Genomic DNA, 21,219 nt, shown 5'->3' on the forward strand with positions numbered 1-21,219 from the left:
CTCACAATTCCATTAAAAGGGTCTGTGCTATTCCTTTCTCCACTCACTTTAAAATTCACTTGAAGCAGCAGCAGTTTTAATCAAAGCTTTCTCACAGCAGGGAAATTCACTTCTCTCAAATAATATCAAAGGGGTTAACTCTTAACAGGCTCCTCTTATTCAACAAAATCAATATTTTAAAGACAGGAAATTTGCCAACCCTTAACTTCCAATAATGTAACTCTAAAAGGTGGCAGGCAGGCATACATATGGAAACATGTGTGTATAGAACATCCAGGGATACACACAGAGTGGGGTCAGAAAAAGACAAATAGAATGAAACTTAAAAGCTATTTATGAACTCACATTTCTGGATTTCCCGATTTCTGTTCATATTTTCAAACCATTTACTATTACAGAAATGATAATAAATCTCAGATGTGTCACTGGTGGGGAATAACTAGAAAGATATACCTACACTATTTGCTTATGGAAAACAAAATCCAGGTAGGACTCAGGAAGGGAAAAAGCAGGACAGAAACAGGAGATCCCAGCAGTGACAGCCCTTACTGCATTTGAAATAGTCATGTCAAGCTTAAAAAAGGAAATATTCCATTATTCCTGACACCTGCTGGAAAACATTTCCTCCATGTTGCAGGTATCTGAGAGTACAACTTCACTTTCTCACAGAAAGCTGCTGTTTATCTGATTAAATAAGATAAAATCAGTAGATTTTGTAAGTTTAGTATGTATGTGGACTGTGGTAAACAAACATTAAAGACCAACCTGACGAAATCTACCTCAGCACTGTCTAGAACTGCCTGAAGGGAAGTTCTGGCCAGGTGGGGGTTGGTCTCTTCTCCCAGGCACTCAGCAATAGGACAAGGGGGCACGATGGGCTCAAGCTCTGCCAGGGGAAATTGAAGCTGGAGAGCAGAAAAACTTCTTTGCAGAGAGAGTGCTCAGGCATTGGAATGGGCTGCCCAGAGAGGGGGTGGATTCCCCATCCCTGGAGGTTTTTCAACTGAGCTTGGCTGTGGCACTGAGTGCCATGATCTGGTAAAGGGACTGGAGTTGGACCAAGGGTTGGACTTGATGATCTCGGAGGTCTTTTCCAACCCAATCGATTCTATAATTCTAGACACTTAAAAAGGGCTTCAGTAATGGAAGTGAAACACATTTTCACCAAACAACACCCATGAACTACATGGTTTTGCACAGAGCTGCTTGAACACATACACACAAACACCTGCAGGCATCTCTGTCCTGCTCTCTGCACACGCATTGGTGCAACACCAACACGAGCTGTTTGTATGTAGCCATTAACTTATACAGCACAAATATGTCTATAATGTCATTGATCAGACATTGCTATTATTGCACCACCCGAAGTTCTGTGTCTAATTTACACATTTGGGACCTCTCCCTGGCAAACTTTTGCTCCTCCAACCAACCATCTGAAAAAGCCCATTCCATAAACTCAAACTGCTCCCAAATAAGAATTTGGGTTTTATCTCCTTTGCCCTGACAATATGTATGCCAAACTATTGGGATAGTGTGACTCTTTCTTTTGATTCTCCTGAGGTGATTCAGCAAACATAGGTCATAGTTGGGGATTTTATATGTATATAAAAGGTGGGTTTTATTTTCATTTAATCTTCTCTCCCCCAGTGCATTTAGACAGCAACCATCACCTGCCTCAAGTCACAGAATCCCAGCCTATTCTGAGTTGGAAGGGACCCCCAAGGGTCATCGAGTCCAACTCTTCAGTCAATGGCCCACACAGGGGATTGAACCCATGGCCTTGGCATTATTACAACCAAGTTTTAACCAACTGAGCTGATCTCAGTTCCTGCATCAACACTTAAGTGGGTGCCCTTTCACATGCTACATACAGATGTTGGAGAGGCAACGTTTTGGATGTTATATATAAACTCCACTCAAAGTGCCACTTGACTTAAGGGCTCTGTTGCCAAATATTTCACACTTCTCAGTTTGAGACCCCAAGACTGAAAGGCTTTGGGGAAACAAACAAACAAAAAAATTTGAAGTAGCTTTCAGAGAAGATCCCACTCCTCTGATTCACACACATGACACAGAAAACAGGGAAGGGCCATGGACTTAGAGTCAATGGACTTGTAGACCATGTTTCATGTGGTGTCCAGTCTAGTTTAGTTAGTACAAGAAATCCCTAAAGCCCCTTAGTGTAGAAGCTTCAAGGACAGGTCCTACACATCTGTACCTTATGATTTTTGCCATATGCTAAGCTACTTTATACAAAGTGATTTTTATAATAACTATTAAGCAAATTATATGATAGATATATCGATTAATAACATTACTAATCAATAAGCCTCTCCAATCACAGATGCAGTGACAGACAGCTCAGAGCTGAACTTCAGCATCTGCTGAAACAACTACTACTCCCATTAAAAGTATCACATTTTAACTAGTCTAAAACCTTGAATGATAAAAGATTTTTACAGAGTGGGAAGGGAACAGGCTGGCAATTTTCCCCAGGCTAAGAGTCACTGTATGTGGGAATGTGGCAGCAAATTGGATACAGGCACTATTTTAATTCCCCATATATAAACATATTACATTGGAGGTTCTAAAGGATGCTTGATAAGCTCAGTTTTCAAAACACCATCATTAAAAAGACAAACAAACCTGTGTGTTGGTAATGAAATAGGATGTAGCCTTCAGGTTGAGGAGTGGTAACACTTCCTAAGAGTTATTTGTGTATCAACAATCAGATAAGTAATGTAGAGTTACCAAAAAAAAGCCAAGAGCGTGGCTCATCTTTGATTCAGCTTGGACACTGGTTTATTGGAAAGCCCAGGTATATTCTAGTGGGTTTCTAAAGATCACACAATAAATCAGTCATAAGTAAAAAAAACTGCACCCCCAGTTTTCCATTTTCTCCCTTTATCTAAAAACCCGCACCGTTTCACCGGGGGGAGAACGACCTTGCAGAGCATTGAGGATGATTGGAATTGTCAGAATTATCTACAAATCCTTCAGAAAGGATCCCAAAGTTCAAACCGCCCAATTTAAAAACGTTACATTTCATTCATATTGATTTTTTTCTCAGTATCTTAATAACGATCTTCCTAATCAGATTTAAAAGCGTGAGAAGATACTTTAAAAACAATCAGAACTACAACAAAACAAGATAAGGAGTTAAAGAGAGATGGAAACCTCAAAACAAAACAGCTGTAGGAATTACACGGTTAGTTAACTACAGATCTCATTAGAGCTGCTTTGTAAAATCATTTATAGGAGCAATCTGACAAATAAAAGCCGGATAATATAACTACGTGCAGGCACCCATTTCCGAGGGTATGAGAGACCTCCAACCATGGATGGAACTGAACATCGCTGTGTTTCTGAAGCTTCACCGAGAGGTGAAGACCCCGCGGAACTCGAAGGCAGAGAATGAGAAACTTTCTCCTTTCCAAAATGTTTGTATACCCTGCAGCGGCTCAAAAAATCATCGCTAAATTGGGTTTTAACTACCTGGTAACAGCCCTTCCTTCAGCGGAGATCTTTGTAGAGCTGCAGAAATCAGGCTGAGCAGCTTGGCCAATGCCCAGGCAGTTTGTGTGAAGTAAAACTCTGCCGACACCACTGTCTAAACAAGACAGCTAAATTAGTTGTTAATTAGCTATGTTGAAATGAATGGCATTTACTAAAACATTGGCGGGACCTAATTAAGAGGGGAAAGCTCGACAGAAGCTAATGAGCATCCCCACGTAGGCAGAACGTTTAGAGGTGCTGCCACTCGCCAAATCTTTTTAAATACCGGGTTGTCAAGGTCATCAGGAGCATTTCCCAGCATAAATTCTGGGGAATATTTCTGGACTGCATTGAAATTTCTCACCAAAATATTTCTCACCATCTCTCACGTGGCTGAGCACAGGTCAGTCCCATCCCTGCTCCAAATCAGACAGAAACGGGAGTTAATCTGAGTTTCCTCTTCCCAAAATGCAGAACACAAATTGCTCACAGGCTGTTTGGTGTCTCACAAAAATACTTTGGAAGAGTTTGGATGGAAAAAAGGGGGGGAAGTATTGAAAATATTTCAAGGTTTTGCAGAACTTTGCTGCCCTTTCAGCTCTATTTTAAACCTGATATTTGTTCTGCTAAAGCCACCATGTCTCACAAATAGATATTTGGCCCAAGATGTAAAAAGAAGAGCAAGAAAAAAAAAGGGGCAAACTTGTTCACTACTTCTTCGCAGCTGAGACTGATAAAATCTGATAAAAACAACCTGGAAAAGATGTTACAACAAGATAGGGCTGAAGGTTCGTAGCTATAACTTCTTTAAGATGGTTCTAAAAAGAAGAAGAAAAAAAAATTGTCTAAAGCCTGAAAATTAGCACTGCTGGGTTTGAGTCAAGTAATAAAATAACATCGAGTTATTAGGGAAAAAAAGAGATTATTTTAGTTGTATGAATAGATTAAATATGGAAAATTGCAGTTCTGCCTAGTTCAAGTTAACACTAGAGACATCTGAAATTTAAGAGATAACTCAAAGTAAGGTAAACTAAAGCTGCTTCTTTTAGGGAGAAGTAATTTTGTGAGAGAATTTGGGTTTTCCAGCATTTGCGTCAAGGAGAAACACTTGGAGATGTGATCAAAGCAGCTCACATTTTGGAAATGGAAAAAAGTGAAATAACGAGCCCAGTTAGCACAGCTTTGAATATTTCATCATATTTTAGGCAAACCATTTTGGAAAGAAAAAGCAAAACTCTTGAAGATCGGTTGTTCTTTCCAAACTTTGGGAGTAGACCATAATTTTGAAGCTACAAAGAGTTTTCATCAGACCTTTAGATCAAATTGCTAATTATCTGGGAAGGGGTTGCCTTAAAAAAAACCAAAAACCCTCCAAGTTCTCTTGCAAAACTTCTGTATAAAGAAAATGGACCGTGTCCTGCTATTTTCAATAAAATTATTCCTAATTTGCTTAGGAAAAAGAAAGACATTCTCAGCAAACTGTATTGAGCAAGAGGCATGTTCAGGCAAAGCTCCCCCCAGAAAAGCAAGAACAGGACCTCCTGAGCACAAAATCAACACTAATTTCACAGAAAGATTGATAGATATTTTTTCCTTTCCTATTTAGGTGCTTTTTCTGAGAGGCTGAACTCCAGAAAACCTTTCTGGCCTGTATTAGCTGCTCTTTTTTTTAGTGGGTTTTTTTGGTGTTTGATATTCTGCTTGAAATCCAGATGTGTGAACTCTCTGGTCCACTATTATTGTTCTGGTCCCAACATATTAATGCTCAATTTTACATGTGATAGTTTCAAGAGGTTAAAAATTAGACAGTTAGTGATGAGATGCAATAATTCCCTTTCCTTCTCCAGAAGTTGTTGAAAATTATGGTTTTTTTCCTATTTAATTAATTCTCTTCAAGTTTACCACTTGCAAATTTTAATTCTTATAATTCATTCATCAGAGAAACAGCCTCAAAAAAAATTAGGCAGGGAATTTACATGTGCATAAAGAGATTGAAAGAACCAGAAGTTTGTTACTAACAAAGAAAAATGAGGGAAAAAATGGCAGGTAATAAACAAGAATGAGGTCAAATCTATCCCTGTTCTGAGTTTCCAAAGTTAGTTCATTATCACATGGATTGTTTTGCTTGTGTTGCATCTGTAACTCTTCAAATTCCAACAGACTATTCAGTGCTGAATTAATTTCAAGTATTTTTGCATTTCCTGAGGAATATGAACATAAAAAAATATTAAAAAATCAAACAGAAAAATGCACACTTACATTACTTTGTACAGTATCTCTCCCAGAAACTTCCTCTGGAAATCTTTCATTATAAATTCCCTCCACAGTCTATAATGGTTAAGGCTTTAAGAATGATCTCACCTGTGGACACTGAGTCAGAAATAACAGACCATAAAATAACAAATGAACTCTGAAAATTAGCAGCAAGTCGTTAGAAAGAAATCTGCAGAATGTAAATAATATTCTTTCAAACCTTCTCAAAAGACACTAATTTGCTACAGGACATTTTATGAGCAGGGCAACTGCTCTCGGAGTAATTCACAGAATTGTTTATTTGCTTCTTAGAAACTGTCTGTAGTTTGGGGAGAGGTTTTTATAAGTCAGCAGTGATGGAGTATTTCCCTCCCTCTGTATTCCACCTTCCTTCCTTCCTTCACAGTGTGATTATGAACCAACTTTCAAGGTGTTACTCTATTTTTGCAAACTTTAGAAACACAAAGTGCTGCTGAAATCACCTTACATAAAAGCCCAAAGTAATGAATCTGTACAAATTCACAGCATGAAGAGAGAAACAGAGGCAGAAAGAGAGGGATCCACATCATTCTGGCAAGAATTCTTTCCAGCTTTCACATGGCTGGGTGGCAAACAACAGAAATTGCTACAACAACAGAGGATAAACACAGAAATTACTTCTCAAAACACAGAAATTATTTCTCCAAACACAGAAATTATTTCTTCAAACACAGAAACTGCTTCTCAAAACACAGAAATTACTTCTCAAAACACAGAAATTACTTCTCAAAACACAGAAATTACTTCTCCCAAAGACTTGGCTTTGGGTTCTGTGACTGAAGGTTGCTGATAAGTGACCAACCAAATAATTGTACAGCTGCAACATATAATGTGATACGAGTCACAATTTTTTTCTTTGCAAAGGTTTAAAATCTGCTGCATTAACAGAGAGCTGCAAGGTCCCAACCATCCAAGCAGGGAATCCAGTTTATGTATAATTTTTAAAGGAGTCCTTCAAGCCATTCAGCTGTTTCTGAAGAGCAACACAAACATTTGCTAACTGGGAATGTGCAATATCCACTGTTAGGAAGTTGATCTCTGACTGAAATGACATTTACGGAGAGTATTTAAAAAGTGACGCTGTCAGACTACACCAAACTCTTGTTTCAGATTGATCTAAGCAGAAGTAAATTATTAGATGTTAAATTTTAGTTTGAGCTGAGTTTCTGTATGAAGTAATTCTAAATAGATGCTTTGCAAGCCAAGCACCTGCTGAGTTTGGGCCCTGCTCTCACATGTCCGTGCGAAGATCCGTGACCTGCCTGTGTCAGGGATTGTTCCCACCCATCTCATGGCCACCAGCTCCAGATTCTTCTGGTCTGCCCTTCCCAAGCCTCAGTTTGCCTTGTGAGAAGTAAACTCATCCAAACCCCACGTATGTTGGATATTTGGGACACAATTTTGATAAATATTTGGCTCCATCTGTTCCAGGTTTGGTTGTCGCAACATTCTGATAGAGAAATGAATGTAAAACACCCGTGGCTGCAACACACTGATTGTAAAACTGGGATGAACAGCCAGAAAAAGGGGTTTTTTTAGCACACAGGTTTTTATGCAATGACCAATGTACACTTACTTGAAATAAAACACCACCCAAATTAGCATTCCCTCATTAACTTCCTGGATACACCATCTTAGCCCATTAGGAAAGTGTTTCAGACATTACTCTGATTTAAGTAATAAAATTTGCTGACTCATTTTTATTATACAAATTTTGGGGGCGGGTTTTAGGAAAGCTTTTTTAAGTGTCCTCTGGTTCAAAATATTTGATGTGCTTTTCTTTGTGATGAGAAAACTATTTTCGGTGCTGGCCTGTCACCCCCCCCAAAACAGCAATTGCCTTAAAAAAACCAATAAATTATAAGCCACAGGTTACACAGCAGGTTTTCTCTATTTTTCTTGTTTCTGCAACAGGCTTGTATTTTCAAGGGTCGCTTTACAAGCCATAAAATTTTACTAGGAAACTAAAAAAAAAAAAGTTTATTTATGGTGAAATTAAAGATTTCCAGCCGAGACGGTATCTTGAATTTTAAGTAGATCCTACATGGTGAGATTTCATTCATAGATAAATATATAAAAATAAATAAAAATGAATGAATAATAAATAACCAACCAATCAACCAACCAACAAAAATAACTAACTAACCTCACAAGTATTGATAACGAGCCACCCGCTGGACTTAGTCTGTCCTTCTACAGTTGACACCATCACTTGTTGAAACATTCCCAACTCTTTCCTCATGTCGGCTTCCATCAAATTCCAGTTTGGAATGTATTTCACCTCCATCCTATCCAAGCTTTCAGAGCGTTGTGTTGTCATTGTGGCTTCTCCTTCGCTCAGAAATACAACGAACTAAAAAGAACATTCTGCTACTTGACAAGAGTCTGGATAGAGATGAAATTTTCACTCCAGATACATCTCATAAAGAAATGGGGACCTAAAATTTGAGAATTTCCTGAGGCTCCACAAACTTCTTGCCAGAATTACAGTTTAACATACAACATACACTCATATACTGAAAGTAAATAAAGATGGAAAACGCCAAACTTGCTGTTCTTCTTCTTGTAAGACTTAACAGACACATAACAAAAGATTGAGAGCAAAATGCATGAAAGAATTCCAAAGGTTGGTGGTCTATTTCTAGGGAATTCGTGGGGAATTAAATATTTCCAGTTTACACAGTTCAAAAACTGGGATGGCTTCTGTCACCCAAACAGAACTTGCATGGTGGTGATCCCTGAGGCTTGGGAGCTTTTTGGTTTTACTTCTGATTTTAATATCTAAATGGCCAAAGGGCTGAAAGAACCACCTGTTGCTAAGTCTGGCTTTGATGGAAATATTCCCTGTCTGTGGATAAATACAGGAATTTCCAGTGTCTCCCGAGATCGCTGCGTTCCAGTGAGCAGATCGAGAACTGCAAACTGAGCCTTTCATTTGCCTGCACTTTTATATATCATAGAATTATAGAATCATAGAATGGATTGGGTTGGAAAAGACCTCGGAGATCATCAAGTCCAACCCTTGGTCCAACTCCAGTCCCTTTACCAGATCATGGCACTCAGTGCCACGGCCAATCTCAGTTGAAAAACCTCCAGGGATGGGGAATCCACCCCCTCTCTGGGCAGGCCATTATAAATCATTTGCACAGGACAAAGTAAAAATAAACACACTCATTACTTTCCTGAAAAAAAACCCCAAACCAAATCTAGTTTGAACTGTCATGGTTGAAAAGCTAAAAACACTGTATTTTTTTAAAGGACCAGAGTTAAATTTGATCAAGGAAACAATATTCAAATCCATTCTTAAAATGTTACCTCATATAACGGTGCAAATCAGAAAAATCTGCCACGTTTCAGCTTCTCACAGACTCTGGAATAGCATAAATTTCCTCAATTTTAAGAAGAAACAGCAGTGAAACTGTAATTTATCTGTTGGCTGAAATCGTGGCAGTAGAACAGTGAAAATCAACAAAACACTTATGAGTACAAATGAGCATGGAGAGAGCAGGTGCCTTTAACAGGGTATATATTTTAAGTAGTATTTTTAAGAAGTTGTGTCTTCTATTCACGCTCCCCTGGGAATGTGCTCCATTTCCCTGCCAGAATAGCTGATGCATCTTACAGTGCTGTGTAAATACAGACATTCAAATAAGTGATGAACTGGAGAAGGAGAGGGGGATTCGATGGTTGCAACTGTGCAAACAACTAATTTTTCTTTCTTTTTTAAAGGGAATTTGGCCAAAGTTTGGAGATACAAAACAATTAATTTATTTCTAGATATGTATTTTTCCTTACTTTGGGGTTTTACTCATCGTTCTAGTCACAATTCAAGTTCAGTGTGGAAAGACCCAGAAAACGGCTGTCAAAAATGTTTCTCGTGTGAACATTCATTTATAAATTAAATTCTCACCCCCTTTAGGCTGCCACAGAACCTCCTTTTTAACCCCACTGTGCTTTTAGCCACATAGCAGGACATGAACAGGAGAAATATAAATATATTTTGCAGGTACCTCTGTCTATTTTATATATCCTAAATATAAATATATTTTGCAGGTAGCTCTGTCTATTTTGTTTATCCTCCCAATCCAGCACACATTAAACTCCAAAAGGAAAGCACCCGTAGTTTGTTACTTCACTAATTAGGGATTTTGCTCAGAAAGGTTCTGATAGAAAGCACTTACTCTGTAACAAGAATTACAGAACTGGACATGGCACTGCAAGAGCTCAGCAAATGTCCCTTTGCAGAGAGAGGCCACATTGCCACATTCTGTTCCACTTGTTAATGTGCCACTTCATAGGGTTTTTCACCATGAATTATTAATGAATCATTGTGAACATGCACTATAAAAAGGAAATAAAACATGTAAAACTAAGCTTTTAAATTTTTTTCCCCCTAGGTGTAAGAAGAAATCAGCTAGAACTCCAGATAGCACAGCAGGACGTGGGGATGGGAGTGAAAATACTCTGAATTTACTTGTTTGGATTTCTCAGACAAGCTCCTAAACAACTTCTGGTTTAAAAATCTTGTAGTTTGTAGAGCAGTGAAATCTGCTGATGGAAGGGAAGGACCAAATCAACACCAAGACCCATCACCTTTCTGTGAAGTAGCTGCAAAAAGGCACCGTGGCACTCAGAGGGCAGAGGGTACAGTCATGCAGAGCAGCAAAACACTGTGAAAATAACCCCTGCAAGTCATATCTGACACGATTTAGTTTCCATGAGGTCGGCAAAAAACGCCACTGACCAGTTCTGGGCAGCAGAGAGTTCTGAGAAAAGTGGGGTTGTAAAGAAGTGAAAAGCAGGGAAGGGCTGCTCTTAAACTCTGTTTATATGCATAATGTGGTGGGTGTTTGTACAAACCAAAGGGCCATCTCAGCCTAAAAAACGCCAGGGGAGCAACTCCACAGTATTGATTTATTGCTATCAAAGCTCTGTAAATGGGATGAAGGTTTTGCCACTTTAATTGTGATATTTGGGTAGAAATATTTTAATATTCTCCTTATACCTCAATGAATAACGTGATAACAGAGTCATCTGCTCAGAAATTCAAATTATTAATTTTTATTCACTTTTTAACCGAGCTTATAGAAGAACTTCATCTAAACTTCCAGATGTACCTTTTGTGCCTTTGAAGGGGGAAATAAGAAAAATTAAATGTGTATATGACATGGCTGCTTTCTGTAACTGCTCAAAAGTCAAATTTGAGTGTTCTGAAATTTGTGGCCTGGTGTCAATAACTCAAAATCTGTACCAGAACTCATGGTCCATCTCTAGAACTACTTATTTTAAAATATTTTTTTTCATGCATGACATATTTACTTCAGTACTGAAAAGCTCAAAAAGAAAGGCTTTGTGAGTTCATCGCTGCTAATTATGGTGATCTTGGCTAATCTTCTCCCAACCATTTGAGGAATAAGACACACCACAGGGAAGTGGAATGACAGGCAGCCTTGAATCTGTCCACTCTGAGCTTGTTTTATGAAAAAAACCCCAACTTATTTCTCTAGAAGTGAGCTCTAAGGAAGACTGAAAACACTCCAGGCAGCAGAAAAATCTTTGTTTCTGTTCACAGCTCTGAGCAGAACCCCCCTTTTTTTTGGTCTCATCTTTGAACTAAATCCATGGCAATTTTACATTTATGTTCCTATTTTGCATCACTAATGTAGCAACAATCCCACATGTTTTGGCCTATATTTCTTCCATTCTACCTACACTCTCAGGCTAAACTATTCTTCGAGCCATTTCATGTATCCCATCAAAAATGCTTTCCCTCAAATCCACAGGCAACAATTTACAAATCAGTGCCAAGAGTATCTGTTTAGAAACGTGACCCCAATATTGTTTAGGAGGGTGAACCCTGTGGGGTTGGCTTGACCCACCTGCAATATATATTATGTATTTTTCAGTCAATTTTTTCTGCTGAAAAAGTATAAACAGGGGCCTGAGCTGCTCAAGCTGTGACAGATCCAAAGGGGGAGAGGCAGGAAGGGGTTTTTGCAGACCTGAAGTAATTTCTGTGCCTTTATAGCCCTGTGTGCATCTGCAGACACAGAGCAATGTCCAGGATATAAACAGCACAAAGTGTGTTTAAGCACAGCATCATATTTGGGTGCCAGGAAGGGACAGAGGCCCCAGAGGTGGAACAGAAGATCAGAAGGGGCACCCACAGAGCACAAAAGCCCACTCAAAACTCCTTTGAAACAGAACCTCCACAGATTACCTGAATTGGTGCTAAATTGCTGCAAAATTCTTTTCTCATTTCCAGAAAACTCTGAAGCAAAGCCTGTGGCGGTCACCAAAGCTGCTCAGTTTAGGGTGTGGGTCCTGGGTGAAACTCTTCCGGTGGATTTCGCTTTAATGCATCCTCAAACCCGGCCTGACTCCTCTGCCTGAGGCCTTTTCCAGAGGTGAATTTTGTTGCTGTTTTGTTCTACTCTGGTGCTAAAAAGTAAATTTCTCCCTCCCAAACTTAACGTGGCTCTCAAAGGTTTGCGCACACTGAAGTTGCTTCTCTTTGTGCCCGAGGGGGGCCACCACACAGGAGTGAACTCACCAAGGTAAAAATGGCTTTGCTTTGTGCCGTGCCTGGTGTAGGGACACAAAAGGAGGGTCGCTGATCTTTTTGTCACCACCTGTGTCTCCATTTCCCGCTTGCCAAGGGCTGCAAACCAGCCACCAGCACGGCTCTCATCGTGCCTAACGAAATTAAAAGCCTCAGGTTTCTGCACAGGTTTCTGCTTTTTCATTGTTGTCTCAAATTTCCCCTTCTAAACTGCAAGGAAGGCTGCCAGGTGAGGGCTGAGCCGGATTTAACCACGAGCTGCTGTCCAGGAGGAGAAAGGCACCTCATCCCAGCCCTCCAGAGGGTCCCTCAGCCCCAGGGCAGTTCCACACAGCAAATCCTCCACCTTGGCAACAATTCCAGCCACGAGGAGGAGGAGGAGCAGGAGGAGGACAGACATGGCTGAGGTGCTCCTGCAGATACCCCCCTGCTGCCAAAATGGTGGTGAATCCACCCCAGAGGCATCGTGTCCGTTCCTGGAGGGGGTTTTGAGGCAGCTCCTCAGAAAAGCAAAGCCTGCCTTACCTGTGGCTGGGAGCTGTGCCTGCAGGGCGGCGAGGATGGTGATGCTCCTCCACTTCATGGTGCTGGGGAGCGGGAGGACACAGGCAGGGAGGAGAAGAGGCTCCTCCACAGCTCTGCTCGTGTGCTGCTGCTGTCACAGGAAGCTGCTCACCTCCTACGAGGGCTTTGGGAGTCCACCTGCTGGCTTCCTCTGCCACTGAGGTTTGCGTTCTTGGTAGTGATGGTTGGGGTTTCCTTTTGTATTTTTATTCACCCTCTTCCTCTTTGCAAGATGGTTTTCAGTGGGCTGTTGTTTTTTTTTTTTCCTTCCCCCAACTTTGTCTGATGATTCCCAGGTCACCCCCAGGCATCAGCTGCTCATTTCTGTGTCTGGTATCCAGCTTGGCCTGACTTCAAAAGGGATCTGTGAAACTGCTCCCTCTGTGCAGCACACGGTGTAAAACAGCAGTTTAAAACTAAGTTGTAGTCACTCTTGAACTGGCTGAACTGGTGTGGATGTAAAGCTCCATTTCTAATCTAATGGAACTGAAGTGGTTGTGGGGGGACAGACCAGGGGGAGTTGGGCTCTGTCCTTGCAGACAACATCCCCAGGATACAAAAACCCGCTCAGCTGGCCCTGCCTGGCTTACTGCAGCAGCAATGTTAACACGTGGCATCTTTGTGTTTCCAAAGGGTGTCAGCACCTGCAGAGCTCCAGTTTTGTCTGGAGCCTCTGTCATCCCTGTGGGATTCATTTAGAGCACAGAAATATCCCTGCACAACCAAAAGCAAACTAAGAAAAGTGAAATCTGGAGTTTTTTCCTAAACCTTCCTGAGAGGGAGGTATTAGACAAGTAATTTCTCAGCAAAGCATGAGGGTGTTTACATGAAAATCATACAAATGGACACTGGTGCCAACTCCCACTCTGCAAGAAATCTCTTCAAATGTGCTCTTTTCCAGTGTGGACAAATAAAATTTTGCACTTTTATTAACAAGTTAATTTTAAGCAACTGTAAATCAGAAAAGCTTGAAAACATGACTCAGATGAACCTTAAGGCCTAAAGTTCAGTGTCACTCCCATTAAAATACATCCCCAGCAGGTACAGGAACAGGGTTGGTGATAACTATTTCCCAAGAGCATGGCAGGCTGAGAGTTATTATATCTACATCACGAAAGAATTTAAAATCTTTTAAAAGCAAAGGAAATTGAAGTTATTGGGGGGAAAAATCATCTTTGCTGTCTGTAGTAATGAAGGGTAATACATTGAAATCAGTCTTTTATTTAGTAATTATTATATGTATTGTGCCAGTCAATGCAAAAATTACTGGAAATAAACCACCACCCAGCTAACTACTGAGTAACTACTGTTACTCCAGCACCCAAACCCAAGTGCAACATGCCATTTATGATACCCACACAGCACTGCTGAGCCTCTGCTCTCTCCCAGCCTTGGGGAGGGCTTGCTTTGTGGCTCTTTTCCCCCAAAAGCTACAAGGAGAGGGTGGAGATGGGCTCTGCCCACCAGACAGAAAGCAAAGCACAGCCCATGAGAGCTGCCATGCACTGAACCTGAAAGAGGTGCTATTAGCCCCAGAAATGGCTGTGCTCAGGTACACCTTCAGTATTCCAATACAGGCTGGATAATGCCCTTTCTGTCCACCTCTAACAGAGGATTGGCTGAAACAAGGAATTAGTGAGCAGAAAAAGACCCCCGGTCTCACTGCAGGCTGCCAAAATCTCACAGACACCTTATCCAAAAGCTAAAATAATCTCATCCTAGTTATTGATATTTTTGGGTAAGGGCATTTCCAGAGGAGCAGGTGGCACTGCTCATCACTAGTCTGCTGACCCCTGTCTCATCCTGTTATTGATCATGGCTTCTCCCTCGGCAGAAAGGCAGCAAATTATCACTTTGAATAAAGAGCTGGGGCCAAAGGTAAGGAAAAGAAATGAAGAGCTGTGTAAGAAAGGGAGATTAATGGCAACAGCAGGCACACTGGGAGAACAGCAGTTGGGCCAGTGAGTTTTGATGTCTGGATAGGGAAAGGTCAGAGAAATGGAGTGTATGGACTTCAGTTGGAAGTGTGGGCAGAGTCAGAAAACGGCTTTGCATGACAGTGCCCCTAGAAATTCTCACCTCCCCATCCCTAAGCTTTTGAAATAAGGCAAGCTGATCATTATGATTTAAATACAATGGAAGTGCACAGAAGAGCACTCATCCCTGTATGATGAGGTATTCACACAACGAGCATGGCATGGGAGATGCAAATCACACGCAGCCGAGCAGTACAGGAAGAGATAAAGGGGAAGTGGTCTCTGGGAAAAAGCTTTTCTGTGTTCACACAGCTTGCAATTACTTGCTTAGCGAGTCACCTTCTTTCCACCTATCTAGTGTTGGTATCTCTAGGAACTCCACAACACAGTAAACCTTTCAGCACCTCCTGCCACACTCTGTGTTGGACAATCTTACATGTGTGTTTTTACAGTTTAAACCAGACTGATGTTTCAGTTTACTCCCTTCACTCAGATCTAAGAACTTTGTTAACCCTGGGCTACAAATGAATGCCAAGCTCAGTGCAGCTGAACCAGCAGCTATTTCTCTCAATTCAGACAAGGCCACAGCAGAAACATAAAACCCTCCCTGCTGTGTTACAAAAAAACCCGAAAAAGCTCTCAGCTAAACCTGACTCTTTATCTAAACATACGGGTGGAGGAAAGTGCATTTTCAAGAATTACCTGCGCTGGGAAGACTGCAAACATTTGATCTGTGCTTGCTGAAACAGAATGGGGTCAGGGAACTGAAGTGGTCCCCAAGTACAACTCGGTGTGTTTAATGCTGGTTAAGGTGCAGCTCATTATCTGTAAGGATAACGCCTTTCATGAAATAGTCAAGGTACACATTCAGCTGGATTTGTGCATCCTTATGCCATTCTTTCTCTGGACACAAGAAACGCTGGAACAGCTCTAATGCAAGGGGCTTGGTTCATCCCCTGAAGCACTCCCTTTTCATGCTTACTGCTTATGCTTTGACTGTGCTGTTAAAAAAATAAATAAAAAAGCAGCAGGGTTTGCAGTTTTAGCAGGAAATAAATGAAAACTAAAAAACAAACCCACTCCACAGTCAAGCTGAGGATTAAAAAAATAACTACACACTGCCCTCTGGCTCCTGTGTTGCTACCACAAGGATACGCCTGTAATCACCACTGCAGACCGCTGGGATTGAGAACAGGTCGGTTATCAGCAGCTCTCCTAAACCTGTTGGATACAGTTAGGCAAAATTAATTCCTTCTTCACCTGATGGAGGAGCTGGACAGTTCTGGGAGTGGGAGAATCCAGACAGACTGCAGAGCATTTTGCCCCTGCTCCAGCAGGGAGGGACACTCGGCAGCGCCGTAACTAACCCAACAGGTAGTAAAAACATTGTTGGAGATGCTCACACAAAGATAATGGGTGTTAATGTTCACACAAAGATAATGGGTGTTAAATAAGCAACAATTTTCACTGGTGAGCAACCTGTAGCCTCCAGCCAGGCTTGCCATTCATGCAGGAGACTTAATGCCCTGAAAAGAAAGAGTCTGCTGTTTATAGTGTGTAAGCCCACAATTTTTATTGACAAAACGTTGCAGAGTGACAGCCCTGCTCTGCTTCACTGCATCTCAATGCACTGCCCGGCCTCACACCGTAGCTTCGATTTGCCGTAATTGGGTTCAAGTGCGCTAATCCCCTCGGAATGCAGCAATTAATACTTATTTAGTGGTAATTGCTGCATTCCAAGAGGATTAGTCGCTGCCCTGCACTTTTGCCAGCGTTGCAAAGGGAGAGCTGGGAAGAAGGCAGGGTCCAAATACAGGTCTGGCTTTGCAGCTCCCAACAGGGAGGCAAGAGAAGTTGGTCTTAGAGCTGCTCCCCTCTGTGTATGAAAATACTACTTTTCCAAGGACAATCCACTTGACTGTCACCACTCCTTGCAGATAGAAACCCTGACACGTGCAACAAGAGGTTAAAAAGCCCCAACCAAACACGAAAAGGAACACCTGTGCAGGTCCATAAACATGAGCACGTTTCCTATGGGAGACAATAAACAGCCCCTGGTGGGGTGCAAGAACAAGTTGCTGTGCATTGTTTTGGGGATTTTTGTGACTAGCTGTTTCCTGGTCTTAAAATTTTCAGTGCAACAAGGGGTTTGGAAACCTATAAAGGAGTTGTTAGTGGAAAGTTAAAATATATGCTCTTTGAATGCTCAATTTTGAGACTACTGCATCTGTACTGCCCAATTTTTCCTCCCCAGTGAAGCCTTTATGATCTGTTCTGGAGTATTTTGGTTTTTAACGCACTCATGAGACCACTGCTTAAGTCATATCTTATGAAGGAAGAATGAGCTTCTTTTCCTTTAGGCTACTCAAACTATTCACTCTCGCATCATCATTTTCACCTGTTAATTGCAGGCGAATTTCCCCAGTTGCATTACAGCATACATAGAAAAATTCTGGGACTTTGCCACTAAATGCCTTCTGGAAACACTCTTTGTAATTGTAGAGCACCTTCAGTATTTCCTTGCCTGGCTGTACAGAATGTAACTCATCAGTAAGGTTATGCCTTTTATGAATATAGAAGTATTGTGAAGCCAGATTTCAAGGTCTGTGACAAGTATCTTAATTTCCTTTGTTTTCTTTCCCTCTTCACCCCTAACGCTGCATTTTTCCAGTGCTCATGGGGGGAAAACTTAACCAAATTAACTGAAATTCATTTAAGCTTTTAAAACAAATCAAAAATCCAATTCACGCTTGATTGGGCAGCTGCTTTTAGCTAAATGACAACAGGAAAGGAGTGCACAATGTCCTTATAATCATACACTGCAATTATTTCTCAGTTTCTTATCTCTAAGCAATTGCTGCCTCTCAATCTAGAAACAGCCATGAATGTGGCCTCTCTTTTCTTTAAGCTGGAGAAATTCTGTGCAAAATAATCCTAACAGCTGCAGGAATCAGAAGTAAATAGTAGTGGGGAATTGGTAAGGATTTTCTATGGGATATTAAGGGCTAGAGGGAAAAAATAGTTCAGAACTATTTTATCATAATCGATAAAATGTAATTATTATTCCAGCCATCAGGTTCTTTGATTAAAACCCACCATCCACTGAATTATACCAAATTTCACCTGTTCAGATACTAAAAGAATATCTGCTTGCACTCAACCAGAAGACTCCAGCTCTACAATCAGCACAACTAATGAAACAGATTTTTAAAACTCATGGCTTTTATAACTTTCATAGACATAAACGGGGCTTTGTTTCCTCTCCTGAGCTCCCCATTGTCATGGCATGTAGAGGGCCTTGGTGTCTCCAAGGTCAGATTTCCCATTTCAAACCTGAATCCAACTGAGTAAAAACAAACCTGACAAAAACAAGTATCCAGACAATGTTACCTAAGCTTTAATTCCACAGAAAACCAGGCTATGAAGACCATTAACCACTGTACCCAGGATGAGTTACTCTGACAGCCTAATTGTCTTACACAGTAACTCAACTCAGAAACCCCAAGGAAGCCTCTAGACACAAAAGTTCTTAAGTGAAAAAGGCCTGGGAGCAACTCCAGGAGTCCTGCATGAGGAACTCATGGGCTGAGCTTCTCAACAGGCAAAACACAATTACAGAGACTGGCAGGAAGAGCAGAGCAGGCACCTTAACACCAAGATACACAATCTCACACTACCTGGACAACAAGAGCAGTTTGTGTCACAGCAGTCAGGGTGAACCACAGCTGAGGCAGATCTGAGGCCAGGCCAGGCCAGGTCAGGTCAGGTCAGTCGAACCAGATAAGCAGCGAAAGCTCAAGCTCTGACACAATCCCCAGACAGAGGTAAAGCTCCAGGCTTTCCCCAGCTCCCCCTCAGCACCCAAACACCTGCACATCATCAGCACAGGCAGCCCCAATCACTGCAGAGGGCCCAGGGGGCACGTGAAGAGTCCAAGATTAATCAGCTGTTGGGAATTACAAATCAGAGTCAAGTGGTTTAATTCAGCTGACAATGAGCCTGAGCCAAAGCACTGTCACGCTGATGAACACTCTCTCTTTGGGTTCTTATGCTGGCAGAAATAAGCACTGTTGTGTCTGGAGGTGGCTGCTGCTCCCAGCTGATGTTTGAGGCTTTCTGTACCTGTCTCCATTAAAGGAAATGGAGACAGGTACAGAGTTTCTTAATTTAAAACCCTTTAAATCATTTTCATGGATATTACTTCTGGCTCTCCATAGCACAAAATGATTACAAAACACAAAAAGGTGATGAATGCTTCCTTTTTCCCCACAGCCAGCAGGCTGCTGTGTTTATGGAGGGAAGCATTCATAATGTAAAGCACTGTAGAAAAAGAATTTGTTCATATTATGCCCCCGCCGTTTGCTTTTCCAGCATCTTTGAGTTACGATGAATTCAATAACCACTTTTAAGTATTAAACATTTAACACTCAAGCCGAGTGTAAGTCTGTGGCACCCTCTTGTGTTCAACGATAATATATCAGTTTATTGGATTTTTAATCTATGTTCAGTGCTTTTACTCAGGAAAAACCTTTTGAAAACAAATTAATCCATTAACTTGTGATTAATACTTTTTGTGTTAATCTGATACTCTGACTGAGCTACCTCTCTTTTATTGGGGAGATCACAGGCACAACATTAAATAGGTAAGATTTTAAATCCAGAGAGAACTGAATAAAGGATTAAATGGATACCTGATACACTTAAGATTTAGTTTATAATGGTGTAGCATGTTGCAAAAACCTGTGGGGCACCACACTTACATTAAAACATAAGAAAGAAACTGAAAATCAAGAACTGAAAATCAGGAAGTAGAAACACAAACATGTCAATTAGTAGATGGAAGAACTTGGAGGAGGAAGGAGGAGCAGCATGACTATCATTGGAGACAGGCTGTGATTATCCTTATTAGATAATCAAACATCCTGTGACTTAGTGAGGTGCCCACAGTTATCCTGGGTGTGATTCCCATCCATGAATGCAGGTACTCAACTCCCCAGGAATGGTGCTGACCTCCCTGCTATCCAGAACATGCTCTGACACTCCATGGGTGCCATGGGACAGGATACACAGCCAGAAGCTGAAACACTGATTTATTGTTTACAGCTTTATTAACTTCTTATACTGACCCTCTTCTCTTCTAGGCCACTCTTTTGCTTCTGGATATTAGGAAAAAAGGAAATATGCTCACAAGCAAATTCCTCAATGAGCCAAACACAACACAGGAGGAGAGGAAAAGCAGGACAAGCTGATGGCTTTCCTGAATTGGTAATGTTAATATTTACACACCTATCACTAGGGGAAGGTGATACCCTCATCTGCCTTATATTCCACTTCTACACATAAAAACACACAAAAAATGTTCAATGAGATGCACAGATACAACTTCATGTAGTTCTTGTCTGATCAAAACCTCAAATCCAGGTCTGTACACATAGTTTAACCATTCTGTTGTGCACCACTTCCCCCAAAAAACACCTGGTTGGGGTCCTCTCAAATCCCAAATGTGAAGAGATTTGGGTGATCTAAAATTGTTCCAAGAAAATGCAGTAGTGTGACAAAACTGTGTAAGATTGTTACTGACAAAAAGCCCTTCCAGTCACAATCAGAAAAGCTTGGGGAATTTGTACTAGAGAGACAAGACAATCAGGAACAAAGCAAGCCTTATTAAAGTGGTGCTTTTGAGGGTGGTGTGCTGGTTTTGGCTGGGATGGAGCTGTTTGGGGGTTTTTTTCAGAGCAGCTTGTTTGGGGCTGTGTTTTGAATTTGTGCTTTAAACAGCCCTGATAACACCCCAATGCTTTAGTTATTGTTTAGGCCCTGCCCTACCAGGAAGGAGTCTGGAGATGCAGGAGCTGGAATAGCTGCCCCCAAGTGACCAGAGGAACATCCCAGGCCACAGGATGTCATGCTCAGCAATTAAAACTGCTGGAAAAAGAAGCAGGAATGTTCACAATTATGGCATTTGTCTCTTCCATTAATTGTTAAGATGTGATGGAGCCTTCCTGGAGATGGCTGAAAACCTGCCTATGGTTGTGTCAAAATGCAGGAGCTCCAGCCAGAAAGGATAATCCAATAAGGCTTCCCTGTGTTCACCTTCACTCCACTGTTATTGTGTTCCTTTTCACAGGGTTAGTACAGGAAAGAAAGGGAAACACAAAGATGCTTTTTTCATCCAGGTGTAAATAGGGATGTTCCCCCCTTTATCCCTGCAAGCATCAAAGACTCAAGAGCAACAACAAAACAAGAATGCTGAGGAGAGAGGGCCTGTGTGAGAGAGAGCAGGAGGGAGAGAAGGATTCTCTAACGTGCAATAAACAACCACTTGAC

At 41.3% G+C, this 21,219-nt stretch overlaps 1 protein-coding gene across 1 annotated transcript in view; it reads right to left on the bottom strand.

Moving 5' to 3' along the window:
* The window catches only part of CD247 (CD247 molecule), a 56,263-nt gene extending 42,667 nt beyond the window's left edge, over positions 1 to 13,596 (bottom strand). Inside the window, 5 exon segments of the mRNA XM_071568803.1 lie at positions 12,878 to 12,946; positions 12,949 to 12,987; positions 12,990 to 13,073; positions 13,076 to 13,139; positions 13,507 to 13,596. Coding sequence (XP_071424904.1) covers positions 12,878 to 12,946; positions 12,949 to 12,987; positions 12,990 to 13,073; positions 13,076 to 13,139; positions 13,507 to 13,596 — 346 coding nt within the window.
* Positions 13,597 to 21,219: the final 7,623 nt, after the last annotated feature.

The sequence above is a fragment of the Pithys albifrons genome, chromosome 1 (assembly GCF_047495875.1).
Source record: "Pithys albifrons albifrons isolate INPA30051 chromosome 1, PitAlb_v1, whole genome shotgun sequence".
NCBI classification, from domain to species: domain Eukaryota; kingdom Metazoa; phylum Chordata; class Aves; order Passeriformes; family Thamnophilidae; genus Pithys; species Pithys albifrons.